Raw genomic sequence first — 22,220 nt, 5'->3', positions numbered from 1 at the left:
AAAAAAAAAAAAAAAAAAAAAAAAAAAAAAAAAAAAAAAAGCAAAGCCAGGAGCGAGTGTTAAGGCTGGGAGAGCTGTTGCTCCAAGCAGCAGGGTGAGGAGTTGCTCAACTCTCGCTGAGCAGCGCGGTAGAAAGGAAAATGCATTAGGGTGCTGCCCCGAAACGTTGCCATTGCTGCGAATGGTGCTGGGCGCTGAGGCGGGCTCCAGGTAGGTACCGTCGCTTCTCGGTTTGGTCTGTTCTCCCTCTGTCCTTACCCGAGGGGTTACTCTTCTGTGACTGGGGTGACAACACAAGAGGACAGAATTTCGTTTAGAAAATATATCTAAAAATATTTTTAGGGCGAAAAGGCAAACGGAGAGGGTTGCAAAGATTCTTGGTGAAGTTTTGGTGACTCCAAGTGACAGATTTCTGGTGATTCTGAGGAAAGATGACAGATGAGGGGCAGAAGCAGGTATTAAATAAGGAAGTGATCTGCAGATCTGAGAGTTTTAAATTAAAAGATGTATGTTTCTCCTTGTCAAAGAAAAACCACAGCGTGATATGCCTAATGTCTTTGAAGTAAATTTTGGAAGGAGTATTTTGTTTGTATGGCTGTTTCTTTTTCAACATTTGAAATAGTGTAGTTGGTGCAGAATGCTGAGCAGCGGCACAAGTGACAGAGAGGAGATGAGAAGGCCCCGAGATAGGCTGCTGTCTGCCACTCTGTTACAGACATTAGCATAAGAATTGGACCTTATCTGGGAAAAGTTTCTGATGACTGTTTAAAATACACGTATTGATCAGGAGGTCAAGCATCTCCTTCACTCTGAGGTATGTGTGATTAGATGAGAAATACCAGGGACTCGCTGATTTTTTTTTTTACTTTTTTTTTTTTTAAGAAGGAAAGCTGTACAGCTCATTTCTTCTTAGGAATTTAAAGCAAAACTTTGAGCCAAAGCCAAAGTATTATAATAGTTAAAGATGGGCTGGGATCTAACAGGTCGCAAAATCCTTCCTAAATTTTAGCAGCTCAACTGGGTTGACCTGGCAGAGGGCAGGAGTGTAAGAAGACCAGCCTGAAATGAGCTGCCTGAGGCTAACACAAATTGAATATTGGTACCTTTAAGTGCCTCCTAGACTTTGCAAATGATAATTTGGACAAGCCTGCAATTATTCTTTACCAGTCGAGCCGAGCTCACATGAAGTGAGAGGGGGAACTAGGCGTCTTTCGCAATGGAGGAGGTGGCGAGCGGCTGGGCGCAGGCCGGCTGCCAGCGGGATTGCCGGCAGGCTGCGCGCCCGCGCCGCAGGTGCCAGGCCGTGGGGGTGAGAGGTTGCCCTGGTGTTAAGCAGAGCCTGGTATAAAGCTGGAAAACTGGAAGGCAACGCTCTGTCTTGGAGAGGAAACAGAGTTAATGCTGGGAATACACCGCTGTTTGGTGTTTGGCAGACTCTTAGCACGAGTGCTAAAGGCTAACAAACTGCTGTCTGGGAGATAAATGAAAAGACAAACACTCTTCTTGCCTATTTGTTCTCTCTCTCCCACTTCCCTGCATATTCCTGTCCTGGGAGAGTTTTTTCTCCTGCCTTGTTATAAAGCCATGCATCCCACCAGGAGCTGAGGTCAGGTGCTCCCACCTTGTCTTCCTGCCTGGGGAGACCCTGGCTCCCTTTCCTCCTTTTGGGTACCGACTTCTTCTGAGACACAGGCTCCAGGCCCCAAGTGTCGTTAGGGAAATATTTAGAGTTGGCTGGCATGTAAATACAGTTGATAATTATTTCTGTGTGTCCTTGTGGTGGCCTGGGATGAGAGATCTTTGTTTGAATTTTTAGAAAGTAAAGGAATGTGCTGCCTTCAATACACCAGATTAAAAAAATGCTGAAAAACTTTGAATAAAAGTATTTACTATAAGCACCAGAGATGGCAGATCCTTCAGAGAATACTGTTTTGGTGGCGGTTTGGTCTGAAACCTTGACCTTATGCAGACCATGCCTGGCTGGCTTCAGCAGGGCTCTCCTCAGCATGGAGGTCTGCTTTTGGGGTTGCCCATGTTTTGGGGTCTTGGCTTCCTCCACGTGGCAGAGCCCCCTTGCTCCTTTGCTACCACTCTGCAAAATGCTACATGCTCTTCTGAAAAAGCTGTGAGAACATCTGACAGAAAGCAGAGGGGTTTGCTTTTGCTTGTGGATATATTTTTTTCCACTGCCAGCTGTTTCCCCCTGTGAAAATTAAGATTGCTTGGGTAAAAAGTTGGAAATAAATGCTTTTTTGGTGGCTGATTAAAACTATTTAATCCCAGCAACATAGGTGGCAATTCTTACTTCCACCATTGTAGGCTTATTACTGGCTCTGACAACTAGTGAAATTGGTTTTTATGGTTTTAGGTGTATACTGAAGTCCTACTCACTGGCATGGCAATGACATATTCAAAATGCATTAATATCCTACAGCTAGAGAAGAAGATCCAGGGGTTACTCTGGAGTGGGTATGCAAGTTGGCTTACTGTAGGAGCCCACAGCACTATTAGAATGACACTCCAGCAGATGTTATACTACACTTACAGGTGAAGCAATAATATAATCTTGGCTTTTTCTTTCAAACTGCTGGCTCTGATCATCTGTGCATGGTTTCCCAGATCAGAATTGCTCTGATTTATTGAGAAATTTAACAGGGGAAAATATGTGCTCTTTGTGAAGAAATGTTGCCAGATCCTGTTCCTGTTGAAGATAAGAAATCAGTTACTTAGATGAATGTAAAGATCAGGTTTGCTTTGTAGCGAGGAAGCAGATCTGACTAACTATGTAGGTACTACCTCCATGCCTGTGTATGGGTATATGTAGTTGCCTCTTTCATCAGGAGGTTGCGATCTCCAAATGACTGATGACTTAAACCCACAAATCCTCCTTATATTGATGTTAAGCCACTTTGAAATTTGTTTCATATGGGGATTTTTAGGTGCAATTTTCAAGGTTGTAAAATGGATCCTGTTGGATAATGGACAAGATATTTTTCTGTGCTCTTTATCAGAAGGAAGGACTTTGACCTTTGTCTTTCCAGTAGGAGGCCTAAAATAATATTTCTTTCTGCTGTTGTAATTTCTTTTCTTCAATAAAATGCTTCTGGGTACACCTAGCTCTTGCCAAGATCAGGAACATCTCAGTGGCCTTGCTGAGACAATGCAGGCTTTGTACAGCAATGGCTGGTAGGGTTTTGGTGACACAATAAACTCAACAGAGCAAAGCAACTTCTTAGTAACTGCAAAGCTGACTACCTGATATTCGAGGGCATTTTTGTCCTTTCCAGTCTTTCATTTGCTATGATCACAAGCAAAATTTCATTTGAAGAGAGAGGTTTTTGATATATTTTAAGAGTACATTCTACAAAATATACTTAGAGTCTGAATGTTATCTTTTACCTAGTTAGGTCATAAAGCTGAGACTAAATCAGCACAGATGGGCTTATTTGTCACATGATGGAAAGAAACTACAAACACACAAGAATCCTTGACCAAGAATCATGACACGACAGTAGCTTTTAACTGTTTCCAAAGTGGGCATGGCTTAATCAGTCACTGACAACTGAAATGCTCTGTCCTATTTGCCAGTGAGAGCCACTGGGAGATTTATTCTTGGAGAAGCACCACCACAAGTGATGTAGCTCAGAGTCTGCATTCATGTTTTGGCCTTTTGAATACACAATGGATGTGCTTGAGTTTTGTCTTTGAAATAAACTGAAATACTGCCTCTGCATTTCTGTCTGTTATCGGGGAAACTTAATAGGCTCCATCACAAGTCAGGGTGTAGGTTCAGCCTTGGCAAGTTGAGTTCTCGGTAACATTAAAGATGTTATTAATTATTGCACTGTCATAGACCTGGGATTCCTGACTCGGGTGTTGCTGCTGTGTGTGTATCTGCTTCACGGGCGGAGTGGAAGGACTCTCACTGACATGCAGGTTTTATGCATGAAATACCCAGCAAGAGGCAAGAACTGGGCTAGACGTGGGGTGGAGCACAAGGAAATGGTGAGATGGGTCAGCTGGGTACAGAGCAGGCACAGCACTCTGGAAGCCTGGCCACTGTTGTACTATTTCAGCAGCAAAGGAGAGATTTTGGTAGGAATTTAGGAGAGATGAGCAAGGTTTCTCTGCAGTTGTGACCAGGGAGGTAGTCCCAGGGAGGAATTATGTGGGAAAACAGAAAGGTGTTTGATGGGAAGCAGAAAAGGGTGTTCAAAAGCTACAAAAGGCAGCAAAATGCCCATTTGCCATTCAGCTCTGCCTGCCTGTGCAGGTGTTGTGTATAAGGACACTTTTATTTATTAGAGAATGGAGAGCTGGTCAACAGAAGCACACAAATGAGTGGCACACTGGAAGCATCAGGCTACAAAAATGACCCTTGTATAGTAGTATTTGGAAGATGAAACAGTGGCTCAAGATTGCAATTATGAAAGAAAAGGATGTCGCCATTACTGAGTTAATGCAAGGGTGAGATCCTGGGAAAGGGTTTTGGCAGATAGAACAGGCAATGCCTTTGACGTGTAAGTGGAAAACATCAACAGATCTTAGCCGTACCTTGAAAGCAAGGCTGCCCAATTAAAACTCTGCCGTGCCTGCAAACAAAGCAGTAATTGTCGCTGTGGAAAGGAGTGAAAAGAGATTTGGGGTATTCCTTGAGAGTGGGGGTATTAGGGACTCTGTTTTATCCATGATGAGCTGGAAGCAGTGGCTAGGCTTTCAGCAGACAGTCTTTCAGAAGACAGCAGAAAAAGTGGGTGAGGGGTATCAGCTGGCCTATATATTATGGGAAAGCAAATTGAAGGAAGTTGAAGTATAGGGAGAATTTGCAATTGGTAGAAAGACGAGGGTTAAAAGCAAAAGAGAAGTCATCAGGGTTGATGGAGTGGAAATCACAGAAAGGCTGAATGGTGGGACATAATGGGGGAGGCTAATGGATGGTGCTGAATGGGGCCACTTGAAGGTTAGGGCAGGAAAAATTCAGAAGTGGAGAGCCTGGAGTCTGAGCAGTGTATGCCAAATAAACGGTCTCTTTTTTTATCAGTAAAAGAAAAAGATCAGGGCAGCAGAGGAAGGGAATAGGTGAAATGGACACAGCATAATGAGGGGGTGATATGGGTCATCAGCATAAATCAGCAACAGGGAGAAGAGAAAAATGGAGAATCAAAACCGGAAGAGGAATGTGGTGGACTTGGCTGAAGGGGAGGTGTCTGCAGGGCTGGGAAGGGAGTAAATGGGAAAGGAGGGGTGGTTGTAAGGGGGAAGAGGAGGGAGAAAGGGAGGGGGAAATCAACTCACTGAGCATAGTCTGATCCCAGTTAGGGAAAATCTGAGACAGAGATGCTTCATTACAATTTGAAAGCCTTAATGTGAAGCAACAAGATTTCAGGACCTGGGGGGAGGGAAGTATGAAGAGTGTGTGGCTAACTGAGGTCTTTAAAGCTGGACTCTGCTGGAGTGAGAAAGAGGGCGTGAGGACTGGTTGGGGAGGGAGGAAGAGCCAGAACTGGGAAAAAAGGCACCAAAGGCAAGGAGGGAAGATAGTCAAACATGAATGTGCATGCAGGGACATGTCCTCAAGATGGTTTTACAACAAAAGAGCACAATCAACTCGCCTTAATAAAATATTCACATTATTAACATGACTTTAGGTCATGTCCATGTCATGTGCATGCTTCTGGCAGTACAATTTCTGTTGGCTATGGATACTGCAATTTCACCAGAGTTCACACACTGGTACCCACATCCTAATGTGAGTGCTACTCCTCACAGGGAGTGTTTCAGTGTCATTAGTATTCTCATTAAAGATAGCATTAATAAGGTGTCTGAAGCTCACAACATAGTCGCAGGTAAAGCTGCAAGCAGACATAGATTTTATGGGTGGGTATATTTCAGACTTTTGAGATTGCAGTACAGCCTGTGGCTCTTGAAGACTGACTCTCTCCTTGGCTTCTTGGGCTCATGTAGAGGGCAAGAAAAGACCCACCTTATCTGACTTGCTGAGTGCACGCGTTTGGTGGATGGGAAGCTGGAGGCACCTCAGGTTGGATTGAGAAGATCTGAACGTGCCTGTTGTTGCTGCCATGTGTGGTGTCTTACTAAGTGTTTATGAAGTAAACAGTGAGAGGAGATGCTGCTGACAAGGTTGTCTCCACCCTGAGCACCCAGGCCCAGGGCGTCTGCAGATGTACCCAGTGGTGCTGCACAGCCCCAGGGCCCAGGAGCAAGCTTTGACCTGGCCATGGTCCAAATAGGCCATGGTTGTCCTACAAGGAAGAAAAAAATAGTGATTTTCGTAGAAGTTAATTGTACTAAGCAATAATAAACAAAAAGGCTTCCACGCGCTTCTTCCACATACTGAAGTTCCAAGTCTTGTCTTACCTGTATGAGTCACAGGTCAGACTGTACATGTGCTGAATAAATCCTCCGAAGCGCCACGGGGGTGGCAAGGGGTGTCTGGTATGCCAGGAGGGTGCTTTGTCTCCTGTGGCGTGTGGTCAGTGGGAATGCGGTCCAAGGCAAGCAGCGGCTCCTGAACACGTCTGTGGCTGCTCTGCTCCTCGCTGCCTTGTAACGTGCCAGCCTGCAGCCCCTGGAGCCCTTCCTGATATTGGAAGGTCTTTTCTCTGACCTGTGTTTTACCACAGGTGTTTGCAGGTTCTTACTTGAGGTGCTGAGAAGATCAGAGACCATGTCTTCCCACGTTCAGTTTTTGTTTCTCTTGAAAATTTTGATTTTCTGCAGGTATTCATCTGCCAGCTTACATTCCTGGTAAGCAGCAAGACAGGCTGACAAACAATTTTAGTTTTTACTGTCTGCTGACCTTATGAGTCTCAGTAAGAAAATTCCTGTTGAAATTCCTGTGCAAATTCCAGGCCATTCCCATGGCCACCTGCCTCAGGAAAGTTTATCAGCTCACTGTGTGGTTGATATATGGGGCACTGTATAAAACCTACAGCTCTGAAGGATGTGGAATGAACTGCCAGAAGCCCTGAGTAAATGCAGTTAAGTATTGCTGAACTGGAGGCACTGCTGGCCTTAGCTGTTGGCTTTCTCATCAGAATGAGAAAAGTCCAGGGCAAATGGCTCTTTTGCTTATGGAGCAGTTCCAGGGCTTTTTTCCCCCTCTAATTACGACATTATCTGGAGTTTTAACTGTGGCTTTTTTTGATTTCAGTCATCTCCCAAAGATGGTTTTGTGGTGATATGCAGGCGGGACAAGAAACACCATTAAAACACAGTGGGGATTTGATAGGTGTGTTACCCATGATCCTGCTAGCCCCTGGGCTGTGGGGTTCCTGTGAGGAGGCTGTTGGCACTGTTGTGGTGTCCATCTCACCTGTAAAGCAACACAGCAGAGAGCTGAGCCTGTTAGACCAGTCTCAGCTTGTGGCTTTACTAAACATGCTGAAATCTGAGCCAGATCCTGGCATTTTCACCTGTAGATTGCTAAGGTTTGGGTTTTGGGGTTTTTTTTTTAAAAAAAAAGGAGAAAGGAAAAGGAAATTATATATTTATATAAATACTTGACTTCAGTGAAGTCAGTAAAAGTGCTCTGTACTTCTATAGGTGCAGAGAACAAGGCTTTTGTAAGTTTGACTTTGCAGCTGTTTGGGGAATACCTTGCTTCTTCTAAACAGATGTAGGCTTCTCTGTATATGCACAGCAGGTATCAACAAAAATCAGTCTCAGTGCTGGATTTATAATTCCCAAAGAACAGTCAGTCAGCTGTCAGTGTTTAGTTACCACCTTTGTCTCTGGTTTAGGTGGATGAACTTGACAGGATCATTTTTCCTCACTGTGCCATAGTTCCCCTAACAATAAATAAGAAATATGTCTTTTTTTCCTCTCCTCTTTTGAAACACTAGAAATGCACTCTTGAGGAATGCCATAGGAGACATGCTGTTAAAGAACATACCACATATATACAAGAGGTGATAGGCATGCAGCTGCTTCTAGCATGAAGCATCTCTCTCTTTATATTTTCCAATAGACACAACAGTTTTTTCTAAATAAATAAACTGTGTAAAAACACAGGGTCTCCAAACAAAATGAAAGCAAAACTGCTGATGGTGCGATCTACCTATGGGCAGTGTAATAAACTTAGTTTTATGAAAAATGCCATGTATCCGTAAGGCTAGCAGGTTAGATTTGCAATAAAGCTTCATACTGGTAATAGTGAAAATCAGTTAAAGATCACAGCTCTCTGTCAGTGCTATGGGCACCCGAGGCACAGACTGCAATGGGAGCTGTAAGCTGGGATGCAAGTTTATACTATCTTTGGATGCATCATTGTGTTTTTAATACGTAGGCAACCATATGCTCTCTTTTTTTTGTACTCTAAAGTAATCAGAAAGGATCCTGATGCAGTTTGGGAGTTGTAATCATGCTACCACAGGACAGATAGGAGGTTATCTCACTCCATGTGTGTAGTCGTGCCCTTGGAATACCCACAAATGGGTTGGACAAACCCTTTCCAGAGCGAAGGCCGGTGCAAAAAGGATTAGATAAGCTTGATATTCGTTGTTGTGCAAGTTCCTTTCTGAGTTTTGGGTGCAAAACAAAACTCGGCCAAAACCACAGGATTGAACTCTTTGGTGGCCAGACTGATCTATACAATGCGATACAACAGTCAGCATGCGGCACCTATCACTGACTCATTGTTTCCTCATCCTATGATGTCTGCCTTCACCTTCTGCATGGGTGCCAGTTTCTGGGGCCTCCATGCACTCTGCTTGCTCTGCCTGTGCCCATCAGGGAGTTTGGATCCATGGCTGGGGATCCTGGAGCAGGATGCCTGTTTGGGGAGATGCAAAGTGAGGGGTTGCTGAGCAAGGGGTTTGCAGAGTGCCAGGGCATACACATGCCAGAAGTAGTTCAGAGTGCTACCTAGCTGGATGCAGAGATGCTGGTGCCATGGAAAAGCAAAAGAGATGAACCCCCTTCCCACCAACATCAGGAGCTCTGAATGACATGCAAGGCGAAGGAACCAGGCTTCCATTTTCACTGCATTTCTACATTGTTCATATCTGGGTTCCAGCCATGATGCTAAAACGCAGGAAGGGTTTAGCTTCTGCCTTACCTCTGACAAGGGGGCACTGCTTATGTGTCTCCTAAAACAAGCACTGTAACATGAATGATGTGAGATGAACAGCATTTTACTGCTCCGTCTATAGATTCAAACCATTTCTATCACATTTCCTGTTAGTCTAATCTTATCTGTTTTGTGTTGCAATCCTTGCTGTGCTTCCCTATTTCCAAATCAAAGCACAATCTTTCTGCAAAAAAATCTGAAAGCTGCCTCCATTTTGAAATGCAGCCTGTTTTAAACAAAGAACAGTTGATTGTTAACTCATCGGTTTGTTAATCCTTACCTGGAAAGTAACTGACGCCAAAATCATTGCATTCTTAAAGCTTGCAAATGTCAATCACTATTAAATAAGGGTTTCTTCTGAGTTCACACATACTATTGCGTATATATATGTGCAATAAGGTGTAGAACAAGCCGGGCAAGAAGCAAAAAGTATATGAATGGCTGGTTTTGCAGGAAAGGCACCAGTATAAAGCTTAGGAAACCTGGGTTCACATCCCTGCCTGGCCACAGAAAATGGCACGAACGAGTTAACAACAGTACGATCCAGTGGGTTGTTTCTGGTTGCTGTGGATATCTATTTTGTGATTACTGGTCTCTGCTGGTATAGATGAACATCCTATTAGGTTATGAGGTCTTGCAGCAGGTTCTGCTATGACAAATCTCTGGGGAGCTATAGCAAATCTCAGGGGGTTTTCCTGTGTTTGGTTTATACCTCCATTTTTATAGGGTTGGGCAGTTGTGCTGCGAGAACCCTGGGAAGGGATGAGAGAAGGTGCTGATCATCTGGACACCTTACCCAACCTCTGGCAGCCCTTGGGCTCCCTACCGCAGCTCATCTTCCTACACTGCCCTCAGCTGTCCCCCAGCCCTCGGGGGAGGGGGCCTTTGGGGAGCGCTGCTGGTGCGACATACATCTCTAATCACCAATGGCTCAAGCCATCAGGGGAGGTAGGGAGCTGCGCAGCAGGTTGCATTTTGTGCTCCAGTTGTGCCCCTGTGAAGCAAAAGCAAAGTCCAGCTGCTGGAGAGGGTGAGCAGCGCTTGCTGTGAAACCCGGGGCCAGGGGAGATTCAGGAGTCCCCAGAGTGTGGGTTGTGACAGTTCCCAGCTTTCTGCTTCAGATCACTTTTGGAAAAGCAGTTTGAAATACACTGCTAAAGGGCCTGTGGCTTTAATATTAGTAAACAGATACAACTGTTGTAGCCCTCTCCGGAAAAAAATAACCTCTGCATGCCATATAACTTACAGAGATCTGGGACCGTAACTGCTCCTGGTGCATGAAACTTTGCATCCAGAAGTTCCCATTGTACAAGCAGATGTAAAAGGAAGAAGACAGAGAAGCTCTAATTAATAAGGATACCCTGCATTTTTTAGTAGGAGACTATTTTCATTTGCTTGTAATTTTGCGAAGCTTTAAATCCTTGGATTGAAACATTGCATGATGAAATGTCCACCTGAGGCATATGAATTGTTCTGCATTTGCCTGGATAGAGGCCCAAGAGCTGCTTAACCTAAAATTTGACCGTTTCTGAAAATCAAAGTTAGAGAATTTGCTTTTCTTTCAAACTTGTGCAACCTCTTCCTAGGGCAGTGACCTGACCATTCGCAGGGAAGAGGCTCTTCTGCAGAGGTACCCAGATTTAAGCAGGATATAAACCTTTGAATATCAGTTCCCACGTATTTATGGAAATTTCAACTTTTAACATCCAAGTCCCAGAAACCACTGCCCACACTGTGTATGCTCCAATCTGGGGAGGACTTTAGTTGCAGGTCTGGTACAAGGCTGTTAGGCTCTCTGCCCCTGAGTTCAAGAGCAGTGGACAGAGCATCTAAAGGTAAAGGATAAAAAGAAACAGGTACTGGAGCTTGAGGCTGTGAGGAGCAGGTTAGATTAGGAGCAAGAGGAGAGAAGAGAGAGAAGGAAGGAGGAGAGAGAGGACAGCCTGCTTGGAAAAGCTGATGGGGAGTCAGAAGGCTGATGGAAAAGAAGGATTTGAGGGGGTAACTCAGATGGAAGGGACTGAGAACTGGTGGCTGCTGCAGGGAGACAGCACATTTGGGAGCAAGGTCTGATATGGGGGGATCTGAGTGGAGCCCGCCAGGCAGGGGCACTCGGGGTGAGCGGTAATGACGGGAGGGAGGTAATGCTGTGAGCCTGGGGCACTGCTATCAGACAAGGGCAAGAGGGGATGATGGGGCAAGAGGGGATCATCTGAGCCAGAGTGCTTGGGGATGTGAACCTGTGACTTTTCTCAGCACTACATTTCCCTTGGAAAGCTGGAAGGAGCCCCCCACTCCTGTCTTCTCCCTCTTTTAACTGCTGCTGCCAGCAAATGCCTGGCTGGGCTGCTGCCCTGCCTCTGTGATTTACTCAGTTACTTCGTGGAGCAGAAGTCCATGCGGTAAATCTCATGTGCTACCCCTCCGGGTGACACATGCGTCAGTAAGATGACACATGATGGAATTTGGGATTGGGTTTCAGTTTGCATCCAAAAAAGAAAACCATACAAGATTAGGAAACAGGACTCAGATATATCCTACTCAGAAAAAAATATGAAGTGTGTAATTCAGATAGTGCCAGATTTATAGTCCAAACAATCCTAATTTGTATTCTGTTATGTATTATTATAGTATGATCCTGGCTTTTTGACACATTCAGTGCTGTTGAGGTTTTTTGTAGGATCCTTGCCATATATCATGTGTGAAAAGGAGGGTGGTCAGTGAACAATTTAATTTCGGGGGTGGGGTGGGGTGGGGTGGTGTTTTCTGCTGCTGTTCAGGACGTAAATGGTTCATGCTCTTGCATTGTTTTGCTCTGAATAGAGATTTATTACTCTGGCTTTTTAATGGTGTTCATCTCTATAGTATTTAAATACTTACAAACAGTAGTGAGATAATCTGCACAACAACCATTTGATATTTGTTTACTAAAAACTGTAGGGACACAATATAAATTAAGAAGTTTACCATGGTTTTGACTGTACAGTTTAGCCAGGGCCAAGCACAGCTGAGCTTTTTTAGTTAAAGGTAATTTTCATTGAAAAATGTGCTTTAGGGTTAACAAGCTATAGGTTTATGTCAAGCTAAGAGGTTATTTTGGATGATCAGAAATAAACATATGCAAATAAGTTGAAGTATTATTGCCACATTTTTGAAATAATGCAACCACATTTTTTTTGCTTTAGAATGACATTTCATTTAAAAATTTGACTAAATTTAACAATTAAAATGGTGTAGAGAATCCAGAAGTGCAATGTTTGCCTTGGGGCAAAATAAATTGTCTCTTTGGTTTTTTTATTTGCACTTCAGCTACCACTATGAGTCAGTCGCACTTCTTGCCTTATGACTCTATTTTTCAGAAAACTTAGTTTTGCTTAAGATCCACATTTTCAAAGTGCATTTCCCAGTGAGTTCACTTCCAGCTCTAAGTGTTCTTTGCTTCTGCAAACAAATTGCAGACCAGAAAATGTTCCCACCCAAAAATAAGGAACATGCAGTCAGTGACCATCTGTACAAGTCTTGGTTTAAATGACTTGGCCAATGATACACAGGATCCATGTGCAGAGTGAAGACAGAAAGCAGTAATTAAGAGTCTGTTTATCTGCCTTAGCTATGAGTTCCCCTTTCTCGCAGTGCATCAGGCACCACATCCCCTCCAATGTCTATGGGAGAGTGGTGGGGACAGCAGCCACCACCGGTGCTCAAGCCCAGCTTCTCTGCTGGAGCAGGGCCACCCTTTGCACTGCGTGGTGAGTGAAGGAGGCCACCATCTCCCAGGTGGGAGAACCCTCCCAGGAGGATCCAGTGCAATATGGGATCCAGTTTGCAGCACCCAGCTCCCCAGTATCAGGTGCTCCAGCGAACCTCAGGCACTTCTCAAGGGGGATGGGCACATTACAGAGCTCACTGTCCCATGCACGGGTCTGCAGCATCCATCCAGTCCTGGGCTGGCACCTTCACCTAGTGAAACATGGGAGTGAGGGTGGTGGTACCGCCTGTCAGGTTGGAGGGTACTCGGGAAAAGCACGGCAGTGCTTCAGTCCCTTCTGGACCAAAGAGCCTGTGTCGGGGTACATGTTCAAAGGCAAGCAGCTGGGGTGGAGAGATGCCAGGCCCCTGCCACTGCATAGCTGGGAAGCTGTGTGGGGCCAGGAGGAGAACCCACAAGAGGCATCCTCATGACTAATGGCTGATTAGGTTTTGGTCTGAGAAGGGGGAATCCCAGTATGTCTCTTCTGTGCCATGGTCTGTTTCTGTGTTTTATCCACACCCCTGTGTGTCCATGGGGTAAAAGAGGTAGGAGCAAACACTGGCTTCTCATGGGCAGGAGCCACCCACGGTTTGAATTGCCCTGGCTTAGGGGCTGGTTTCAGGATGGTTCTGGATGCAACGGTCCCACATTCATCCCTGCTGGTAGGCTGGAGAGCTGGTGAGCCTGGTTGAGCAGGGCTGGTGACCAGTATCTTGCAGGGCTACCTTCTTTCACTGACACTGTTGCAGCTGGAAAAACATCTTGTGAAAATGATAAATGAGGCTGGTGTCCTTAGCATGATAAGAAAAGATAGAAGGATAAAGAAGGAAGACATTATGGAAGACAAATAGTGCAGAGAGTGCTGAGGACCAGGATATTACCCTTGCTAGGTCTCCTAGTGTTAAACATTTCCTCTCTTAGGGAATATGTCCAGCATGGCTCTGACTACCACATTACACCTCTTTTAGAGACCTCTTTAATAAAACTGTCTTGTAAAAGCAGGAGTCAAAGGTAGCAATCCACCCTGTGCTTTAGGGTATTAGGCTCTCCTTTTCCTAGTGGATCATAATTGCAAGTGATAGTTACCTGCAGTTAAGCTGGTTTAAGGTGAGGAACAGGAGATTGATATGAGACTGAGATGATGGGACTGTGCACACCACACAGTGGTGTGTCTCTGCTTTGCACTTTGTCTTCAGACAGGCTAGCGTTGAGGCACAGCTGTGCAAGGGACTCCTTCACCCCACTAGAGCCATCCCAAAAGCCTCTGTGACTTGAAAGGTACAGGATCAGAGCCTGAATGCATTAAATGTCCCACCTAGTGTGAACTGGAAAAGATTCTGTTCTTTTAATATATTGTTCTAAAGCAGAAGCGAACAAATGAAAGATGCCCATTGTACTGGGTACCACAGACACTTGAGGGAAAGGCAGCTGTGGGTCAACCAGCTTGAAATCCAGAGTCAGAAACAAAGCACTCAGAGCAACCTGCCTCACACATAGCAAACAGCTGAAGATAAGGATGAAATCTGCTGTCCTGAGTGGGCTGAAATGCAGGGGATCATGCTGCAGTCTTCACTGAGCAAGCCTGAATTGTGAACATGCTTATGAAAACTAGTGGGTGGATGATTCATGAACAGAGAAAAGGACCCCAAAAAAAAAGCAGAAGAAGAGCTTTGCACCCCTCTAATAGGGGACACAGCGTTTAAACTTCTTCTAACCTGGTATGGTAGTGATATGTTCCCTTTCATGCACCTGTGTCCATGCTGGTTGGCACTTTGTTCTTCTGCAAGGTCACCAGCTTTGAGGAGGACCTGCAACGCATGACAACAGCTTTATAACACATGATGGTAACTTTTCAAAAAGTGAAGGACTGTCATTATCATTTCATGTCTGTCCATTCATCTGTTCATTTAATGGGAAGATGGCAGAGAATGCAAGCTGCCCTCCTTACATCTTCAAAGCTTTGGTCAGGTCTGCAGTGCAAGCATCAACTGGCCCAGCTGTGTAGGCCAGATCATATTTAATTCTTTCTTCTCCTTGTGCTTCCCTCCTGCTTTCCCACACTGACAAAACTGGGGGTCATACCTGACCACCTTACTGGGAAAAGCTCCTCATCTGCTCACCAGATTTTGTCTGTGTAGGCTGTACATACAGTGTGCTGGTACAACATACTGGCTGAATTTTGTGTAAGCCTCGGCAGCTTGCAGTTGTGACCATCTAGCAGCAGCTCAGAGCCACCTTGGCTGTCTAATCATGGCAAGGAGAGCCTGTGTCTGCACTGGTTATGCCTCATTACTTGAAACTGGTGAAATTCAGCACGTGATTTTCTGGCTTTCAAAGCTGAATTGGTGTCAACCCCCTTGGAGATAACATGCATTATTACTGGTGTACTTGAGCAGTTTTTTTCCATTTGTATTTTCTCTCTGTTGAGACTTTGATTTAATATTCCTCCTCTCCCTCTGTTTTGGTTACTCCCTGTCTTACTGCTTAGAGACTTCCTGCCCATATACTGAAAGCTTTTAATGAAGAATTTCAGCAACACTCAGAGTTACCAGTAAAAGCCCTCTGCAGATTCTGACAGAAGAAGGAGTTATATGAAATTACTTCTAATCTCTTTATCCTTGTCACACCACTCTGCTATGCAGTAATACACCAAAGAATTTCCAGAAAGCAAAGGTTGGCGACTTACAATGCCTACCAACTTGGTTAAAAAAAAAAAAAAAGGAATTGGGAGGTGAATTCAATCTGCTGCTGTGTTAACTGGGGGACAAAGGAGGGGAAAATTGGAGAAAGGAGGCTGGAAAAAGTAAATGTTTTCTCGGGGGGGGGAGGGGGGGCGAGTTTCTTGTGTTTTTTGTTTTTTTCTTTTAATTAAACCTTGAGGCCAAGCCAGCCATTTCCCTCAAAAGTTTAGATCATCTTCTGAGAGTTAAAAAATGAGGCGTTTTGGTTGACTTTATCATGGCAGCTATCAATGGCGCATTGTTAATCCCTGTTAAGAGTGGCAAAGCTGTGAAACAAATAACAGTATGTCCTTGAGTGCACCAGTTCTGTGCCTGACAGGTTTTCATTTTTCACCCCGTTGCATAATGCTGGCACGCACATAGGACACGTAGCGTATGAAACTTTCTGGGTAGGGCTTGATTCTGCCTCCATTCAAGTCAAGGGCAATACTCTTCCAGCTCTCAAAAGAGGCAAGGTCATGGTGCGTGCTGGAGCCGACCGCAGCCCAACTGGGAAGCCAGGCAGCAGTATTTTAGAGCAGGTCAGCTGTCTCCCACTCTAATCCAATCCCACATGGTGCAAGGATTTACCTTTTGAAATCTCATGGAAACTAATGACTTTCACCACCTGCCTGCTGTTTTCTCAGATTTATTTCCTTAAAAAAAAAAAAAAAAAAAAAAAAAATACACACACAAAGAAATATATTGATTTTCTTTACTCTGTGTTTGTCAGCCTTAGCCAAGCATTGTGTGTAGGTGTTACATGATTTTAAAAAATAAGATGAAATGTGGGTGGGACTGAAAATGCAGTTGCTATTATTCATCTATTTATGCCATCATACACGTGTGATCAGGCTGTGATCTTGTGCAGCAGCCTAGGAACCTACGGATTGCTTGAATCATCCTTCTGTAAAAGGGCCAGGAGATGTGTTATTTAATCCTACTAGATCAGCAAGTTCTGTATATAGTAAATTTGTATTTCATACCTACAGCCATCATCAGCCCACACATATGATGAAAAATCAACATAGAAATCCATACCTGTACTTTTTTTTCCTTACAATATGCAAGCTCTTCAGGATTCCAGCTGGGGAAAAAAAATTGCAAACAGCACACTTACCAAACAGTGAACACTTTGTAAAAATAAAACTATTTGTAAGTTTGGGTCAAGTTTGCAAAACAATCTGTTCTGTGTAAAAATAAAAATTTGAATGAAAATATTTCTGCTTTTCAATTTGGAGCACCTTATGTGGAAATTGTAAGAAATTTTAAAGAAGCACTGCAGAAAAAAAAAAAATCAAACTGAAATTGATTTTTTTTGTTGTTTTGTTGAGAAAAGTGAAGAAAAAGAATCTTTCTTATTGTTGTTTCAAGGGTCAACATGTGATAGAAAGACAAAAGGTTGTTTACACACCTTTACTTTTGATACTTTCACCTTCCAAGAAGGAGTAAAGATGTGGCACCGGCACTTGACAAAGCCATCCTCAGCTGGTCTGAGTAGGGAGTTTTTACATGGGATTTCAATCCTGAATGCTTTTTCAGCTCCATGGAAACTTACCTGTGACATGCACAGATCATCCAAAAATATTAGGTATAGATCCCTTACCGCATTTTTGCAGGCTCAACCACATTCCTGCTTCCATAAAGAGCAGTTCTTCTAGCTGCAGGCAGTACAAACTTTTTGCAGTGAGAATTATTTGATCATCTGCCTCAATATTTCCAGATGTAACAGATTTCTTTATTTTGGATGTTAAAGAAGGGGTTTGGTTTTCTCTCTCTCTTCTCCATTATATACATCATTGCTAGTAAATTAAACATGCCCAGAATTGCTCCCTGGCACGGAGGCTGATTGCCTCGAGAGGAGGATGCTGTCTTGCCCGCCAAAACCATATGGCTGCACCCAAACTGTGTGTTAGGAATGATCCAGAGTTCATTCTTACCCCCAGCCTGTGCCTGGGGAGAGCAGTATCTGCCCTCTGGTTTGGGTAACTGGTATTCAAATGACATGGGTCCAAAGTGGGTTGGGGGCTGTTCTGGTCTTTACAGGGTGCAATTGGTTTCCAGGACCCAGGAACACTCACTAACGTGATTTAACTTCCGTCTGTAGGGGTAGTTCTTACATCTCCCCCTCCCTTATTGGCACTGATCAGCACAACATCCTTCTTTCAGAGGCTCCAAAATCAGGTGTATGCTTATTATGTCCCCAAGCAAAGTATTTACATTCAAATAAAAATATAATTAGTGCTACCAGCATTAACAAGTGTTATAGAATGAGGCTGGTAGGGGAGAATGGAACCATCAAGATAAAACCCTGGGATCCATGGGATGTCTGCCCAGGAAGCAGCAGTTAAACAAGGCAAAATGACAGGTAACAGCAGATGCTGAGGGTGAGGTCTGCTGGCTGCTGTTGAAGTGAAGTCTCACTGGGAATAATGTCAGGAATCTCTGAGTGGACATACAAGTGTGTTTTCAGGGGGAGAGTCTTGAGGCTCTAATGGCCTATTTTTGTTGGGTTTTTGGTAGGGAGGGAACATCTGTTCAGCACAAATATGCTGTAGATCTAAATTCCATTTTCCCTAATCTATCCTTACTGGAAGCAGTGAGCAGTTCCCTATTGGTGGAAGAAAACAGTTGACTTCTGATTCCCATGGAAACACAAAAGAAGCCGATTCTTTATAATGGAGACCCCCTGGAAGGACAGGGTGGAAAGTCATTGAGAGTCATTGACTTCCCAGTTGGTCAGTACAACATGAATAAGACTCGAACACTTTCTCAGTTTAACAGTAGACAATCCTTCTGACGAACGTTTGGAGTTACATGGTTCTTACCCAACTTTTGGCTCTATTTGTATATACCTATATGCTTAATGGGCTATGGTAATAAATCTGTAGAATAATAGAAAATACCTACATTTCTTTTACAAGAAGAATACAGCAGATGTCACAATTGTAATTAAAGCTGGGTTTGCCTTATGTATATAGAACAAAATCTTCCCCTCTTATGTGGCAATATTCAATTCAAGTTAGATAACTTTTTTTTTCTATGAAATATACCTAATTTAACTGTCATCTGAGACTTTTGTTTCACCAATTAATTTTGTTATCCACTCCTTTCACCTGCATGCACTAGGGTAGCATTTCTAAGAATTAACAGCAACAACTTTGTTTCTCGGTTATGTCTAGTTTAACTAACAACTAATCCTCTTAGCTTTTATACCTTCACAAACAGGGATTTGTTTTAAAAACTTTTAATTAGCCCAATCACATGGAGCGGGTATTTAACAACCCCAAGGCAAACCTGTTGCAGACATCCAAGGTGTCTCACCACCAGATTGGGAGACCTAATTCTAGGAGCCCTTTGCTGCAGGCTTCAGAACTTGAATAACAGGGTTGGTGAGCAGTTGGCACCCAGTTTTTCTACATAAGTGGGCTGCATTCTTTAATGGTAACTTGCTGGCTCAAAACGTTGTTTCATGATCCTTCACTAGCCCCCAGTCTCTGCTCTCCCTCCGAAGCAGCACCTGGGTTTGTCAGTCTAGCTCTGAAGAGAACCGAGGATCTTCTCATGGGTCTGGTAGGACTGCTGAAAACCTGGCAGGTCACTGGAACAAATAAATATGCTAGCAAACCAAGTGAGGATTGAACCTGCTGAACTTTTGATCTTAGTAATTTGAATCCAGAAGAAAGGCTGCTCAAGGAGCATACAGGTCCTAACCCAGGAAGCACGGGGTCACTGCTGCAGGGCAGGCAAGGCTGGGGAGGGAATGCTGATGCCTATGGGATCTGTGCTCCTGTCATCCATGAAACCAAATGAGCAAAGGACAGGCTAACACAAAATGGAAGAATGGACACCAGTGAAAAAGCTGGAGTGAATGTTTGTGTAATAAGCTAAACGTGTAATTATTAACTCTGCCGTGGGACCAGGGCCACAACCATGCAAGGCCCACCTGTGAGCATAAATGATTTTCCCGTCCAGATTCTCCATCAGCCTCTCTCAGCAGGGATCCCGTGTGGTGTTACACGGAGTATTTAGCACTGCCCCTCAGGCAGGTCTCTGGGGGAAGGAGCAATATTGTCATGGCTGAGACTGGATGGGAAGACTGTGAGTGGTGGGTAGCAGGGGTATAGCTTTGTTGCACTTTTCCAGCTGTAAAATCTTCCTCTGCTGTGTGTGTAGAGTTTTCTTTTTCTTTTTCACACTACTGTACCAGTAGGAGTGACACCAACCAAGTCACCTCCATTGAGGGTGATGCTTGACCAAGTCACCCCCAGCGAGGGTGCTGCCATGGAGTTATTTTTGGCTTCTGTCTCATCTTTAACTTGCTTTGGAACATCTCAAAACATACTAGAAACAAATAAGTAAATAATTGAGAAATAATATCAGCATCTTCTCTTTAAGTTGCAGAGAGGTGAGCCCTCAGCATCTACCACTTCCAGACCTGAATTTGCAACATACTCAGAGCTTGCCTAGACATCAGCTTTAAATGATTGCCATTTAACCTGAGGTATTTGATACGTTTGTCCCCATATTCTCTCTATATTCGTTCCTGGCTCCAGCTGCTCTTTTTTAGGATGCCAGTGCTCAGAGCAGGGTGGCCCTGCCACAGCAGAGGAGCAGATGCCTGGAATGTCTGTCTAGTTGGCAAGGCACAATGTACTCTTGGGATGCTTTAGCACACAGACCTGCGAGGAATACAACTGGCCAAGCTGTTTTTTACAGGTGTGGTTATGATGAGCTGCCTCTGCTGTAAACCATAAAAAAGTGCCCTCCCGTCTCAGTACAGGATGAAAACCAGGTAGCCATATGGTGCACATGCAAATGCAGGGTACCTGATTTAAACCTATTTGGTCATGTTCTAGCTAGACATAAAATAAGTTTTTTAAGATGATCATTCTGATGAATAGATGTAAAATCAGTTGAAAATATGTTACCTGAACAAGACTTGCCATTACAGAGTGAAGTTTAAATAGCAAAAACACAAAGTATTATAAGTTGTTCCTTAGTAAGCCAGCATTTTAAAAGATCTACTGACCTTATCCTGAACTTTCAGTTTTCAGAGGGCAACTGAAACACTCGGAGAGTCCAGTCAGTTGGGTTATTTCTCAGTAGCATCACATTCAGACATGTGCAGATAACAATAAGTATATGAGTGCTCACTGTGCTGGTGATGCTCATATCATTAAACGGTCCACTTCCTGGCTGACTTACAGCTAACTGAAAGAAAGCCATAAGCCAAATGAAAATGTGGCAGAATGATGCGATGGAAGGGAGACACGATGTCAGGTAGTATAATTAAAACCTAGTGAGTGCTTATAATACTAATAATAATGAGGGGATCTTAGCTTTAATAGCCCAAGTTTAATACACCAAGTAAAGTAGGATCTTTGTTACTTCACCAAGTACCAAGATGAGAGCAATTGTGGGAATTCAGCGCTCACACACTGGTGATTATATATTTGGGATCACTGGCTTTGTGTGACTGTTACGCTCAGTACATTCAATGTCCAGCCAGTGAGCGTGGGGTGACGTTTTGTGGTGAGGATGTACTGGGAGCCTGGGCAACAAGAACATTTTAGTAAATTCCCTAATCTCTTAGAAAGAGCAGCCAAAACATACGTGTGATACTCAGCTTTTGTCTGAGTAGGCTCAGGTTCAGGCAAAGAGATCACCCCGGGGGTGAACTGATTCAGGTCTATAAAATCCCGGGGTGGTGTGGAGAGGGTGGTTGAGGGTGAGCTGTTCACTGTTTCTTCCAATGTCAGAGACAGTAACTGTTAGACAAAGCTGTAGGAGTCATTTTCAGGATAAAAGGAGCTATTTCTTCATGCAGCCAATACTAGATCTGGGAAACTTGTTGCCAGAGGGTGTGATGATTGCAGCACTTTTTTCAGGCATTCAAGGGAAGACTGGGCAAGTACTTGGAAAAGAGGTCCAACACTGGGCAAACATCAAACTCAAGGAGTCCTCTGAGTTGAAAGTGGTTGGAGGCTGGAAGAGGACTTGCAGGAAAGATCACATATGTTCATCCTGCTCTTGCTGTTCTGTAGGGGTCAGTTTGTGGTCACTGCTGCAGACAGGGTACAGGGCTACATGAGCCCCCCAAATCTGAAATAACAACACTGGGTTTATATTTTTATTCAGGTGGTGAACAAATTTTGTGCTAATTTTCTGATGTGTGGATGAATACAACGTGCTCTGTCTTCCCATCTGTGCCTGAGCTGGAGGGGAGAGCACTGCAGGGAGCAGTGGTACCACAGTACCTGTGGGGAAGAGGTCTTTCCCTCAGCTATGCCGTGGCTGTAGGTACCAGATGCAGAGGAATACAGTAGGGCTCATGGCAGGAGCATTGCATGATGGTGTATGGTGGCTGGGGGTCCAGCTGGATGCAGGTTAAGCCCTCTGAAGCCATAATACCCACATGTAGTGCTCCCAGTTATTTACACTAGGAAGGTTTCTTAACCCTGTTAAACTAGCCTGACAAGACTGACTTAGTCAAGAGCACCTTCTTCTCTGTGTCCTCTACCCCCTTTTTGTCCCTCTTTCTGTGCATAGGAAGACTCAGAATTGAGCTCTGTGCTTTGTTTTATGAAACTAAAATAATTTTTGCAAAGTTTCTGGATTAACAAATGACCCCAAGTTCTTCCTTTATACTCTAAAT

The 22,220-nt window shown here is 44.1% G+C and overlaps 1 protein-coding gene across 3 annotated transcripts in view; it reads left to right on the top strand.

Annotated features, from left to right (window-relative positions):
* RBM47 (RNA binding motif protein 47) overlaps positions 1-22,220 on the top strand; it is an 81,202-nt gene that overhangs the window by 1,249 nt on the left and 57,733 nt on the right. For 2 of the 3 annotated variants that reach the window (XM_026846713.1, XM_026846711.1), the window contains exon 1: positions 24-210. The exons of the other annotated variant lie outside the window; for it this stretch is intronic. In XM_026846713.1, coding sequence (XP_026702514.1) covers positions 182-210 — 29 coding nt within the window. In that variant the 5' untranslated portion in view covers positions 24-181. Of the gene's footprint in view, positions 1-23; positions 211-22,220 lie in introns of those variants that run through there. 3 annotated transcript variants of the gene reach the window in all.

This window comes from Athene cunicularia, assembly GCF_003259725.1.
Source record: "Athene cunicularia isolate RWA chromosome 4 unlocalized genomic scaffold, athCun1 chr4_part1, whole genome shotgun sequence".
Classification (NCBI taxonomy): domain Eukaryota; kingdom Metazoa; phylum Chordata; class Aves; order Strigiformes; family Strigidae; genus Athene; species Athene cunicularia.
Note: the sequence above shows the minus strand (reverse complement) of the source record. Positions and strands in the feature narration are given on the sequence as shown.